The 14,039-nt window shown below is 47.5% G+C and overlaps 1 protein-coding gene across 1 annotated transcript; it reads left to right on the top strand.

Annotated features, from left to right (window-relative positions):
* Window positions 1–7,561: 7,561 nt before the first annotated feature.
* On the top strand, window positions 7,562–13,194 carry LOC124703507 (receptor protein-tyrosine kinase CEPR2-like). Its single transcript, XM_047235714.1, has 3 exons — window positions 7,562–7,924; window positions 10,070–12,673; window positions 12,752–13,194. Exons 2-3 carry the CDS (start codon window positions 10,150–10,152, stop codon window positions 13,126–13,128), a joined length of 2,901 nt encoding a protein of 966 aa, XP_047091670.1. The 5' UTR covers window positions 7,562–7,924; window positions 10,070–10,149; the 3' UTR covers window positions 13,129–13,194.
* Window positions 13,195–14,039: the final 845 nt, after the last annotated feature.

Raw genomic sequence — 14,039 nt, forward strand, 5'->3', positions numbered from 1 at the left:
CTTAGACCTCATCAACAATGCAATAAAATAAAGATAAGGAGAGGTTGCTACAGTAGTAAACAACTTCCAAGACACAACAAAACAGTAGTAAAATAAACACATGGGTTATCTCCCAAGAAGTGCTTTCTTTATAGCCATTAAGATGGGCTCAAGAATTTAATGATGCACTCGCATAAGGATGAGAGTTGAAGCAAAGAGAGCATCAAAAAGCAAGTATGAAACAAATTTAAGTCTAACCCACTTCCTATGAAAAGGAATCTTGTACACAAATAAATTCATGAGGAGCAAAGCGACAAGCATAGGAAGATAAAACACGAGCAACTTCAAGATTCTCAACATAAAGAGGGGAAACTTAATATTATTAAGATGCATATAACCATGTTTCCCTCTCTCATAATAACTTTCAAAGGGCATCATGAACAAACTCAACAAGATAACTATCACATAAAGCATTCTTATTCACATGCATAAAAGTATCATTACTCTCCACATAAGCATAATCAATTTTATTAGTAATAGTGGGAGTAAAACTATCACAACCATCATTGTAATCATCATGAATTGCAGGCATGGTATAATCATAATAAACTTTATCCTCCATAGTAGGTGGCACCAAAATACCACTATCATCATAAATGGGAGGCAAAGTATCATCAAAGTAAATTTTCTCCTCCATGCTTGGGGGACTAAAAATATCATGCTCATCAAAACCAGCTTCCCCAAGCTTAAATTCTTCCATAGCATTAGCAATAATAGTGTTCAAAGAGTTCATGCTAATAACATTGCTACAACTATTTTGCAAACAAAGTTCCATGGGTTTTTTAATTTTCTCTTCAAACACCTCATGTCCTAACTCAAGATAAATACTATAAAGATCTCTAATATTTTTGTTGTTTTCCATTAAGCCTAACTAGTGAAATCACACAACTTAGTGTTCTCAGGAGTATTCATTTTAGCAGTAGTAAATAAAGCAAACTAAATAAAGTAAATGCAAGTAACTATTTTTTTTGTGTTTTTGATATAGAGAACAAGACAGTAAATAAAGTAAAGCTAGCAACTAATTTTTGTGTGTTTTGTTTTAGTGCAGCAAACAAAGTAGTAAATAAAGTAAAGCAAGATAAAAACAAAGTAAAGAGATTGGAAGTGGAGACTCCCCTTGTAGCGTGTCTTGATCTCTCCGGCAACGGCGCCAGAAAAAGAGCTTGATTGCGCGTAGATGACACGTCTGTTGGGAACCCCAAGAGGAAGGTGTGATGTGCACAGCAGCAAGTTTTCCCTCAGTAAGAAACCAAGGTTATCGAACCAGTAGGAGCCAAGAAGCACGTTGAAGGTTGATGGTGGCGGAGTGTAGTGCGGCGCAACACCAGGGATTCCGGCGCCAACGTGGAACCTGCACAACACAATCACAAAACTTTGCCCCAACGTAACAGTGAGATTATCAATCTCACCGGCTTGCTGTAAACAAAGGATTAGATGTATAGTGTGGATGATGATGGTTGTTTGCAAAGAACAGTAAAGAATAATTGCAGTAGATTGTATTTCAGATGTAAAGAATAGGACCGGGGTCCACAGTTTACTAGTGGTGTCTCTCCCATAAGATAGCAGATGTTGGGTGAACAAATTACAGCTTGGGCAATTGACAAATAAAGAAGGCATAACAATGCACATACATATATCATGATGAGTACTATGAGATTTAATCAGGGCATTACGAAAAAGTACATAGGCCGCTATCCAAAGCATGCATCTATGCCTAAAAAGTCCACCTTCAGAGTTATCATCCGAACTCCTCCAAGCATTAAGTTGTAAACAACGATAATTGCATTAAGTATGGTGCGTAATGTAATCAACACAAATATCCTTAGACAAAGCATCGATGTTTTATCCCTAGTGGCAACAAGACATCCACAACCTTAGAACTTTCTCGTCACCGTCCTGCATTTAATGGAGGCATGAACCCACTATCGAGCATAAATACTCCCTCTTGGAGTCACAAGTATCAACTTGGCCAGAGCCTCTACTAGCAACGGAGAGCATGTAAGAACATAAATAACATATATGATAGATTGATAATCAACTTGACATAGTATTCAATATTCATCGGATCCCAACAAACACAACATGAAGGATTACAAATAGATGATCTTGATCATGATAGGCAGCTCCCAAGATCTAACATGATAGCACAATGAGGAGAAGACAACCATCTAGCTACTGCTATGGACCCATAGTCCAGGGGTGGACTACTCACACATCGATCCGGAGGCGATCATGGCGATGAAGAGACCTCCGGGAGATGATTCCCTCTCCGGCAGGGTGCCGGAGGCGATCTCCGAATCCCCCGAGATGGGATTGGCGGCGGCGGCGTCTTCCGGAAGGTTTTCCGTATCGTGGCTCTCGGTATCGGGGGTTTCGCGACGAAGACTTTAAGTAGGCGGAAGCGCGCAGTCGAGGGGCCACACGAGGGCCCCACACGCCGTGGGCCGCGCGGCCGGCTCCGGGCCGCGCCGCCCTGTTGTGGCGGCGCCTCGTGGCCCCACTTCGTAAGTCCTCCGGTCTTCTGGAAGCTTCGTGCAAAAATAGGACCCTGGGCGTTGATTTCGTCCAATTCTAAGAATATTTCCTTACTAGGATTTCTGAAACCAAAAACAGCAGAAAACAACAACTGGCTCTTCCGCATCTCGTCAATAGGTTAGTGCCGGAAAATGCATAATAATGACATATAATGTGTACAAAATATGTGAGTATCATCATAAAAGTAGCATGGAACATAAGAAATTATAGATACGTTTGGGACGTATCAGTCTCCATCCGATTCCTCCTCCGCTCCCTCCTCTCTCCCGCTAGATAGCGCACATATCTGTCTTTGGCATCTGCTCTGGTGGTGTACCCTTTATAACTGTTACCGCTAAAATGGTGAACCTGTCTCCGACACTCCTCCTAGTCGTCGTAGAATCCGGGAACTTTGCCCTTGTACACGACATACGACGACATCTCTCTATATATGCACAAGCCAATGAAACATTAGTATCAGCATAAAAATTTAGAGACGGTGCTAGGTGTAATCATAGGTCTTTGTAAAGAATAAGAGTGAACTCCAATACGAGCCAAGTAGTATCAACTAAATAGCATGCCTCATACTTTGTTGGTCGAAATAAATATTAACATTCAGGGATGTCGTATGCGAGGCCAAGTAGGATGCACAGGAGATTGATATTTGTGCGATCACACTAGGCTCACTTGCGCCACCCCCGAGTGCACGTGAAAATGTTTTAATCATCGGCGAACTCAAACACGAGCCAAGTAGTATCAACTAAATAGCATGCCTCATACTTTGTTGGTCGAAAAAATTATTAACATTCAGGGATGGCGTAAGTGAGACCAAGTAGGATGCACAAGATATTGATATTTGTGCCATCACACCAGGCTCACTTGGCCGCACCCGAGTGTAGTGACCAAAATTTTTAATCATCAGCACTCTCTCGAAGAAAGAACAAAATAAACGAACAAGCCAAGTAGGATCAACTAAATAAATGTCTCATACTTTGTTGGTCGAAACAAATATTAACATTTAGATATGGAGTCAGTGAGGCTAAGTAGGATGCACAAGAGATTAATATTTGTCCCATCACACCAGGCTCACTGTCGTCACCTCCAAGTGTAGTGACCAAACATTTTAATCATCAGCAAGTGAAAATAAAATTAAACACCAAATCAAATGAGCAAAACGACTGTCAAAACTAAAGAGCCATATAAGTTCACAAACATAGCAGAACTCGTCGAAACTAAAGAGACATGCAAGTTCATTACTGGATAAAGTTTACAACACAAGCTTGTCGGTAGTTCAGAACTACATAGCTAGGCAAGCATCAAGACTTTCTACTCGGCTCAGGGGGTGGAGCGTGGATCCAGGCGCCGCCTTTCTTCATGGTCATCCATGAGCGGTAGTCGTCACCCTACATTATTTGTGCCATTGTGTCAATCTCACTGTTAGAAGATTGATAGCCGTTGTAGAACTCCCCCGAGCTACGAAGGACATCTTTATAGATGATTTCACAAAACTTTACTTGGATGCCAAAGAAATCTTGCTTGATGTTGTCGTCCTGGATCCGTGACAAGCGTGTAGCCCACTCTCTGAGATGATCTGGTAATGTAAGCTGTTGGTGGTCCCATCTGCATGCCTCCATGTAATGGAGGGCATAGTAGGCATCCTTCTTACTGGAAAGCGGCTTCTTGACGTAGGGAAACTTTGTTACGTGGGTGAACACGTGCTTGCCGTACCTAGAATTTGGCCTCTCCATGGTGGCTTTAGCTTTCACGTAGCCATTGACAGCATCATCAAGTACTTTTTTGATATTTTTGTAGTCTGTACTTGACTTACTGTCCGCATCGAAATATGTGGCCATGGAATATCTTGGGCATATGGAGATGAGTGTGCAGTATTTATCTCTGCGGAAAACACAGAATGTTTAAGAACAAAATGATCAAAATCTAAGAAATCATATGTTACGACGGTGAGAGGATGACTTACTCGGGAAAGTAAGGCACGAGGATGTTATACTTATTCCGGTTCGCCAGAATGAAGCCTTGAAGGTATTCACTCGCGACTTGCCGGTCCCCAGTGCTGGCCAAGTGGTTGGCACGCATGTAGAAGGCTTCGACTATCACGGTGCCAAGGTGTCTTATTTCTAATGATCTACATCACCATATAGGATGACTATTTAACATAGATAAGATGTCATCATGCCGCAGGAAGAAATGTCGCCCGACGGTGCTATCGACAAAGCCCATGCCCGACCGCACCTTGGCCACGAACATCGGGTATCCATTATCTTTCTCCCTGAGATGCCGCTCCTCCATATGGTGAACACCGTCAACCACAGACTGCGCATAGCACCGGGTGCAACTTCCTACAATCTTTAGGTAGCATCGGCTCACCCACCACATGCACCCTCCACGCGATATCCTTGGGCACTAGTGGTCCGTCGTGAGCACGGATCGGATTCGGTGCCGGCTGGCTCACACACTTGTCATTTTTTCTTTTTCGTCCCTTCGGCTTCTTAGTTCCTTCAACCGCATTCTGCTCATTGACCGCCTTCTGCTCATCGACCGCCTTCTTGAGTGTTTTAGGGCTGATAACACTTTGCACATCGGCTGTTTGAGTCTCGGTGAAGGCAGCAGCTGGAGGCGTCTCCTAAGAACTGAACAAACGCTTGTTTGCAATTGGGTTTCACCGCGACACTAGATGGAGAGGGTTCTTCACGAGGAGGTGGAAATAATTCGTCATCCATCCCATATTCGTTGATGAAGTTATCAATATTGGCAAATGTACTATCCTTGTTCGGATCCTGTGCCATATGCATGCCCGGATCAGCTGACGGTGGCACCGTTGGGGTGGTCTTGCCATGGCTTGGCGCCGGCACGACTAGCGGTGTTGTCTGTGGGGTGGATTCCCTCGCCCCCAAACGAATCTGGCTCTTCGCCCAAAGCATGGACCAATTGTAGCTTTCGCTGAGGGCAAGGACCTCATTTTTGTCGGCACCATGGGATTGAAAGGGAGGTACCACGTCATCGCAGCCACTCAGCACCCGAACCACTTGAACCCTATACACGTCAGGTTGCATGGGTCTATTGTGGAACTGGGGTTGCTCGGTTGAATGATTGTGGCCTTGGCAACATCGATCAACTCGTGGTTCACGTAGTGCAGGAGATTGCATGGAACGTCATCGACGCCTTGCGGAAAACATGTAGGGCGGTAGGGATGCCTAGTCAAAGACAAGGACATGGAAGTCATCGGCCGAGGATAGGTTACTGTGATGGTGTCCAGCTCGACTAATGTCGAGGCAACATCGACGGTGGGCCTGCAAGTGACGGAGGGGCCGCTTGTTGGCACGGTGCCCGCCGGCGTATTCTCCGCACCGACGGGTGCATTGAGCTGAAGTAATGGAGCCACCGGAGACACCAATATTGCCGCCGCCGGAGACACAAATGGCGCCACGTTGTGCGAGTTGTTGGTTGTGAAGCTGGGAATCGGGGCGGCCCCTGTTCACTGACCTTATACCACTCCTTCAGCCCCCAAGCAAGGTAGGCATGATGGACGTGACCGTTGCTCCCACTTGGTCCTCCACTTGCTGTCGTTGTGTAGTCTTCAAGCTCTCCACTTGCTTTCGCACTCGCTCTTCGACCATAATCGGGATCTGCGCCACTTGTGCCTTGAGTTCTCTAACTCTTGGTCATCGAAGCTGGTCTTTTTCTCCTTTCTCCCAGACTTATAGTACTACGACCACTTCATGGACAAGCCTTCGTCGGGCACACGACCTACCACCATCGGCTTAGTCAACGGATTCTTGTTCTTCACTATGTTCAACGCCCTATTTAAAGGGTTGTCCCAATGGGCACACGAGGGACTCGTGGAACCCGTGCCTCTATTGCTTTCAGCATCCTGCGGAAGGAGCATGAACCATTTAGAAATTTGGATTCATTAATTAGAATGCAACCATAAGGAGCTAATTAAGCGGGTGTATTCCTTACTAGGACACGTTCAAGGTCCTTCGCCGCCTTATTGGTGGTGCTCCTTTGTTACCGGATCCAAACCATACCGGGCTCTGAGATAGTTCCTGGTTTGCTTATCTTTGTATTTTGCGAAGAGGGGAGGTAGGCCGTTCCTGGCACGCTACGCGTCCGGCTTGTCCCATTTCGGTTGCGCCACTACGTAACCGCCTGGACCGAGTTTGTGGGTGCCTAAGTTCATATCCCGCATGTCCTTCCCTCATTAAATAGAATCCGTGATTGAGTCGCTCTCGCACTTGATCTTATAATCCCGGTAGACAGCTTCGGTGATCGAAGTATTTGTCTCCTTGATCTTCTCATAGCTATCACCTTTCAGAATCATTTTCTTCGGTGTCTGCAACTACAGAGGTGGTGCTCATCTTCGTCTGGGCGGCATTGTGCACTTTATTCCGTCTGAGACGTTTATCATTCGTGCAACTTCGTGAAGAGGAGGGAGCGCAAATTTGCTCGATCAGGATGCCTAAGGTTCTCGGTGTTGATCGAGACCATGCTCCGGAGGAGGCACCCGAGTTGTGTTGCGTACCCTTTGACAAATTCAACGAGCGTGGTTGGAATCCCATTGGGGGCCACTTCAGTGAATGCTATGCAAATGCACAAATTCAACTTTTACCCTTTCGAAAATTTTCAAAAATTAAGTTCAAAATTTTCCTTATTTTAGAGATGCATGCTATGCAAATGCACAAATTCAACTTCTACCCTTTCGAGGTCCTATTTCCGAAACGGCTTGCATGTTTGTTTGAATTATAGATGAAATATGCTTATTTTTACGAGGAGGCGAATTTTTGAATCTTGATTCCCCTCCATATTTTTTGGATTTCCCCTAAAAGAAAGACACGATCCAGGTGCGCGCGGTCTCCCGTGAGCGACAGAGACTACTGGGTTCATCACCCTCAGCCAACGGAAGGAGGCAAGAGGGCCAGCACAGCATGCCACAGTTCAAACGGCACTCCCGCAAGCAACAACCTTTCCCCTCTCTTCCCCTTCCGTCCCACTCATCACCGGCCACTCATCTCAAAATATTGCTCTTTCCTGGTATGATATGTTGTGCCCAGATGCAGACCTCTACATTTCTGTATTTATGTCTCTACGCAGCACATCTCATCTGCATCATTGCCGAAAACGCATCCCACAAAAAAGGCCAAAACTAACACAACTCCTGGCAGCCACTTGAAATAGCAAAGCTCCTTCAACTCCCTCTCCTCCAAACTTCTCTTCTGATTGCCGTGCTTCGCCTGTATGCTTTCTATTTCATGAGAATACCAGGAAGAAGAGGAAGTAAAGAGAAGAAGAGTGAGTTCAGTTCAGCAGTACGTGCGAGCAGAGTGGGATTGAGTTGAGGAGGAGCTGCGGAGAGGTATGGAATTGAGCTATGCTCTGCTGCTCTATGTTTTGCTTCTTGGATTTGCATTCTTCTAGGTGCCATAGAGTTGGTTCGGGATAAATTGATGCGTTTCATTTCACTTGTAGCTGCTTATCTGAGTGGACCCTTTTTGCTGCTTACACAATTTAAGAACTTCCATGTTAACCTTTCTCCATGTGAACCATTTCAAGTAGTTTCGAAGAGGAATAGAGTAGCAGATTAGGCCATTCTACTTGTTCTAAGTACTCACTTCTTGTAGAGTAGTATGTTTTAATGGTATATATGCTGGCTTGTCGAGGTTTTTCTATGTTCCATTTTTCACCTGAAAGGGAAAGAAGTCACTATAATAGATATTATAACTAACAGTTTTTTGGAATGAACCCATTGTTTCATTCAAACTGATCTGACCACTTCAAACATGTTTTTCGCCCGCGACGAACCCATACACCCATGATGCTTTCACATGATTAGGGCCCCATAAGACCAGCGGATTAATTCATGTCTAGCTACAACCATGGACTTTAAAACTCCATTTTTCTGTTCCATTTGGCATCAATATTTTTAAGAACATGAATAATATATAAAAATCCTTTTCCATGGTTTCTAATTCAAAACACCAATAGGCAAGAACAATGGAGGATATGCAGTCCAATCTATTATTTATAATAACACAACAAATATAGAAGTGTGATTTTATTTATGATTTTGAATAAGTACATGATTACAACCATCTAAGTGCCAAATACCACATACAAAATCTACTTCAAATGAATATGTTCTCTTCAAAAAAGATTCTACTACCTTTTACTTAGTTTGTCTGTATGAGATGTTAAGTGAAAATTGTTGCCAATTGCTTAAAAATCACCACCCATAGTTTGCTAGTGTATATGGATCGGATATGATTTTTGTATATGCATAATCTTCTTCTATGCATAATGACAATTGAATATTCACTTGATTTTGATGAGTCAAAAGAACAAACAACAAACTAGCTGATGCACGATAGAATATGGTGCTTAAAACCCTTGCATATATATTTGCTCGTACTGACTTGATCGAACTTTTGAGTTTAATAAAAATGCCTTTGCTGAGAAAAAACCCCCATTTCCATAGCACCAAAAGTGGCACACTTGTCAAGTTTTGACAAGTGCTCATGCAATCCAACAAAGTAGTTTGAAGAATCGTGCAATCCAGTATGGATTTTGGAATGAATCCAAGAGCACTAGCATTGGTATCCATGGTCCTAATTTGAGACAAAATGAATTGGGTCAAATTATTCTATTTCTTATAAAATAACCTTTTTATAAATTAAAAGTGGATTAAATTAATTTTTTCCAATATGCTCCTCTCCACTAGTCAATCGTATCGTGTCGTTTTTTGATTGCACTTGTCATCCATCCAAGAACCAAGTTTTTAGCCCATGTGTCATGATAGACACAAATGGCACACTAAAATAGCAAGTGGCAAAGCATTATCCCCACTAAAATTGCCTTGACCATCTTTTAATTCCAAGTGTGTGATTCTATCATCTGATCATTAGATTTGAGCAAGTGCCCTGGCCTTTGTGCCATCTTACCTGACTAATTTAATGGCGAAACTTTTTGTTGTGGCATGGTGACAATCTTGTGCATGTTTGGTCCTGGCGAGGTGAGAGGGAAACATTGGAGGGAGTGGAAGGTGGTAGCTGCCGCGTCATCATCTTTGGAACATGTAGTTATAACAGATCGAAGCAACTTTGGCTGTCCAAATCACATACCAATTATACAAAGTTCAGGCCACTGACGCACTGTTTGAGGCCGACATTTTCTTGTGATCTTGTATGAGACCAAAAAATAAAGGACTTTCTATGAATCCTTGTAGATTTTAGGTCAATGGGGGCATCAGGTATGATTATACCTAACAAACAGAACATACCTGGTGCATGCATCAGTGCAAACATTAACATACATTGAGGAATCAGTCTGCAAAATAACTGCGTGTGTCCTAACTATAAGGCTCATAACGATTATATTTGTAGATCAGAATCATGCCCAGATCTAAGTGTGGCCAGAACAGAAGCACACACATATCTTCATAAATGTCGCCTTACAGCCAAGTCACTCTGTTAACTAACAAGTTTCATCTTCTGTGATCTTTCAGGCCAGCTAAAGCAAAACTCCGGGGTCAATACTACATACCCATGTAATCAAGATTTCGCAGATTTACCAACAATCCTTGCAATGAGAATACACATCCTATTCTGCCTCCATCTCACCATACTCCTCTCCCTGTCCGTGAGCTCAAGCTGCCAAACTGATCCTCAAACAGAGGCACTTCTCCAGTTCAAGGCCAGCTTAACTGACCCTCTGAACCATCTTCAGACATGGACAAACGACACCTCGGCGTGCTACTTCCTCGGCGTCCAGTGCGAGGGAAGCACGGTCACCGAGATCGCTCTGTCGAGCATGAACCTCTCCGGCAGTATCTCGCCGTCCATCTCCGCGCTCCGCGGCCTGGAGCGGCTCGTGCTCGACTCCAATTCATTGTCAGGAACTGTACCTCCTCAACTGAACAACTGCACCCAGCTTCGGCTCCTGAACCTGTCATGGAACTACCTGACCGGAGAGCTTCCGAATCTTTCGGCGCTGACGGTCCTAGAGAGCCTCGACGTCGCCAACAATGGTTTTTCGGGGCCGTTTCCGGCGTGGGTGGGTGACCTGATCGGCATGGTTTACCTCAGCATCGGCATGCACAAGTTCGATCAGGGGGAGATGCCTCCGAGCATCGGAAACCTCAAGAACTTGACGTATCTGTACTTGTCAGGGTGCAACTTGAGAGGGACGATACCCGATTCCATCTTCGAGCTGACCCTGCTGGAGACGCTGGATTTATCAATCAACAATCTCGGCGGGGAGATCCCGGGAAGCATCGGCAACCTCAAGAATGTGTGGAAGATCGAGCTGTACAAGAACAGCCTCACAGGCGAGCTGCCGCCGGAGCTCGGCAAGCTCGCGAGGCTGCGGGAGTTCGACGTCTCCCGTAATCAGCTCAGCGGCGTAATCCCAGCGCCGCTCGCCGAGCTCAAGAACTTGGAGGTGATCCAGATCTACAGCAACAACCTGTCCGGGCCTATCCCGGCAGAATGGGGCGAGCTCACGTCACTGACGAGCTTGTCCGTCTACGAGAACCGTTTCTCCGGCGAGTTCCCGGCGGACTTCGGCCGGTTCTCGTCGCTCCAGAGCCTGGACATCTCCGAGAACGGCTTCACCGGTCCGTTCCCGAGGTACCTCTGCCACGGCAACAGCCTCCAGTTCCTTCTCGCCCTCCAGAACGGCTTCACCGGCGAGCTCCCGGAGGAGTACACGGCGTGCAAAACACTGCAAAGGTTCCGGATCAACAAAAACCTGTTCACCGGCAGCATACCGGAGAGGCTGTGGGGGCTCCCCGCCGTGACGATCATCGACGTATCCGACAACGGGTTCACTGGGACCATATCGCCGCTGATCGGCGAGGCGCAGAGTCTGAACCAGCTGTGGGTGCAGAACAACAGACTCAGAGGCACAATTCCCGTGGAAACCGGCAGGCTCGGGCAGCTCCAGAAGCTCTACCTGTCCAACAACTCGTTCACCGGCACAATTCCGTCGGAGATTGGAAACTTGGCACAACTGACGGCGCTGCATCTTGAAGACAATGCGCTGGGTGGCGCGTTGCCCGCCGAGATCGGCGCCTGCGCCAGGCTCGTCGAGATCGACGTCTCCCGGAACCAACTCACCGGGCCAATCCCCGTGGAGCTGTCGTTGCTGTCGTCGCTCAACTCGCTCCACATGTCGCACAATGCCATCAGCGGTATGATTCCAACGCAGCTTCAGGCCCTGAAGCTGAGCTCGGTGGACTTCTCGGCGAACCGGCTTACAGGTAGCGTACCGCCGGGGCTGCTCGTGATCGCCGGCGACGAGGCGTTCTCCGGGAACCCTGGTCTCTGCGTCGATGGCCATACCGACTCCGAGCTCGGCGCGTGCAATGCGGATGGCGGCCACAAGGGCGGCCTCATCAGGAGATCGCGTGCCCTCCTGCCGGTTCTTGTATCGGCGATGCTGCTGCTCGTGGTTGGCATACTGTTCGTGAGCTACAGAAGCTTCAAGCTGGAGGAGCACAGGAAGAGGGACCTGGAGCGTGGCGACGGCGGATGCGAGCAGTGGAAACTGGAATCGTTTCAGCCGCCGGAACTGGACGCGGACGAGATATGCGGCGTCGGGGAGGAGAACCTGGTCGGGTCGGGCGGCACGGGGCGCGTGTACCGGCTGCAGCTCAAGGACGGCGGCGGCACGGTGGCCGTGAAGCGGCTGTGGAAGGGCAACGCTGCGCGGGTGATGGCCGCGGAGATGTCCATCCTCGGCACCGTCCGGCACCGGAACATCCTCAAGCTCCACGCCTGCCTGTCGCGCGGCGACCTCAACTTCATCGTCTACGAGTACATGCCGCGGGGCAACCTGTACCAGGCGCTACGCCGGGAGGTCAAGGGCGGCGCGCCCGAGCTGGACTGGCCGCGGCGGCGCAGGATCGCGCTCGGCGCCGCAAAGGGGCTCATGTACCTCCACCACGACTGCACGCCGGCGGTCATCCACCGTGACATCAAGTCCACCAACATTCTGCTCGACGAGGACTACGAGGCCAAGATTGCCGACTTCGGCATCGCGAGGGTCGCCGCCGAGAACTCCGACGAGTTCAGCTGCTTTGCCGGAACCCACGGCTACCTCGCTCCGGGTAAGTTCACATTCAGACTGGCTAATGACAAGTTATCGCCAATTCACCAGACATTATTGACCGTGTCATTGTGTACAGAGCTGGGCTACTCTCTCAAGGTGACGGAGAAGACAGACGTGTACAGCTTTGGCGTCGTGCTGCTGGAGCTGGTCACCGGCCGGAGCCCAATCGACGCGCGCTTCGGCGAGGGAAAGGACATCGTCTACTGGCTGTCGAGCAAGCTCGCCACCGAGAGCCTGGACGGCGTGCTAGACCCACGCGTCGCGGCGCCGTCGGACAAGGGGAAGGAGGACATGTTAAGGGTGCTCAGGATTGCGATGCTCTGCACGGTCAAGCTGCCAACCGTGCGGCCAACGATGAGAGACGTGGTGAAGATGCTCACCGACGCAATTTCCGGGCCCTGCAGCCCGCGCGGGCAGCCGCCGTCGCGGAGCTGCAGCAAGAACCCCTGCTGAAATTCATAGAGGAAATTCTGACTCTTGTGTAGCGGTCTCTCTGTGTTTTTGCAGCAAAATTCTGATGAACTTTGTGACGTACTATTACTAGGGTTATATATTTTAAGGTATTTTGTAAAGTATTGTACCACTCCTTGGTAGTTTGATGGTTATCTAGGAAGATCGGATGATTTCCGTGAGGAAGAAGAAAGAGAATTGCAGAGGGAGAGACATCCTCAATTTCTTCTCATTTCAGTCACACCTGATTCGGTTACATTGCTCTGCTTTTGTAGTCTCTCTCTCACCGACAGCTGCACGCAGGTTCCAGACGCTCAGTTGCATAAACACTCTTGCACTGCGTCACCTCACACATCGAACCATGGTGGTGCGCGCACACCACCACGGTGCTACCTGCTGCGTGAAAAATTCCCAAGCAAATACGACAAGGCTTTCAACTTCATTCTGTTGTAGTGTTGACTGACTGCACCAACAGTTGGTTCATGCTCGTACAATGCTTTGAATGGCGACATGCTAATGGAGCTAATGAAAGCAAAGATGAGCTTGGTTTGAACCCACGGCTACCTCGCTCCCAGTGAGTTCACTTTCAGATTGGCTAATGACAAGTTATCGCTAATTCACCACAGACATTATTGACCGTGTCATTGTTTACAGAGATGGGCTACTCTCTCAAAGTGACGGAGAAGACAGACGTGTACAACTTCGGCATCGTGCTGCTGGAGCTGGTCACCAGCCGGAGCCCAATTGACACGCGCTTCGACGAGGGCAAGGATATCGTGTACTAGCTGTCGAGCAAGCTCACCACAGAGAGCCTGGACGGCATCGTAGACCCGCGTGTTGTGGCGCCGTCAAACAAGGTGAAGGAGGACATGTTAAAGGTGCTCAGGATCACGATGCTCTGCATAGTCAAGTTG

This window comes from Lolium rigidum, chromosome 3 (assembly GCF_022539505.1).
Source record: "Lolium rigidum isolate FL_2022 chromosome 3, APGP_CSIRO_Lrig_0.1, whole genome shotgun sequence".
In the NCBI taxonomy this organism is placed as follows: Eukaryota; Viridiplantae; Streptophyta; class Magnoliopsida; order Poales; family Poaceae; genus Lolium; species Lolium rigidum.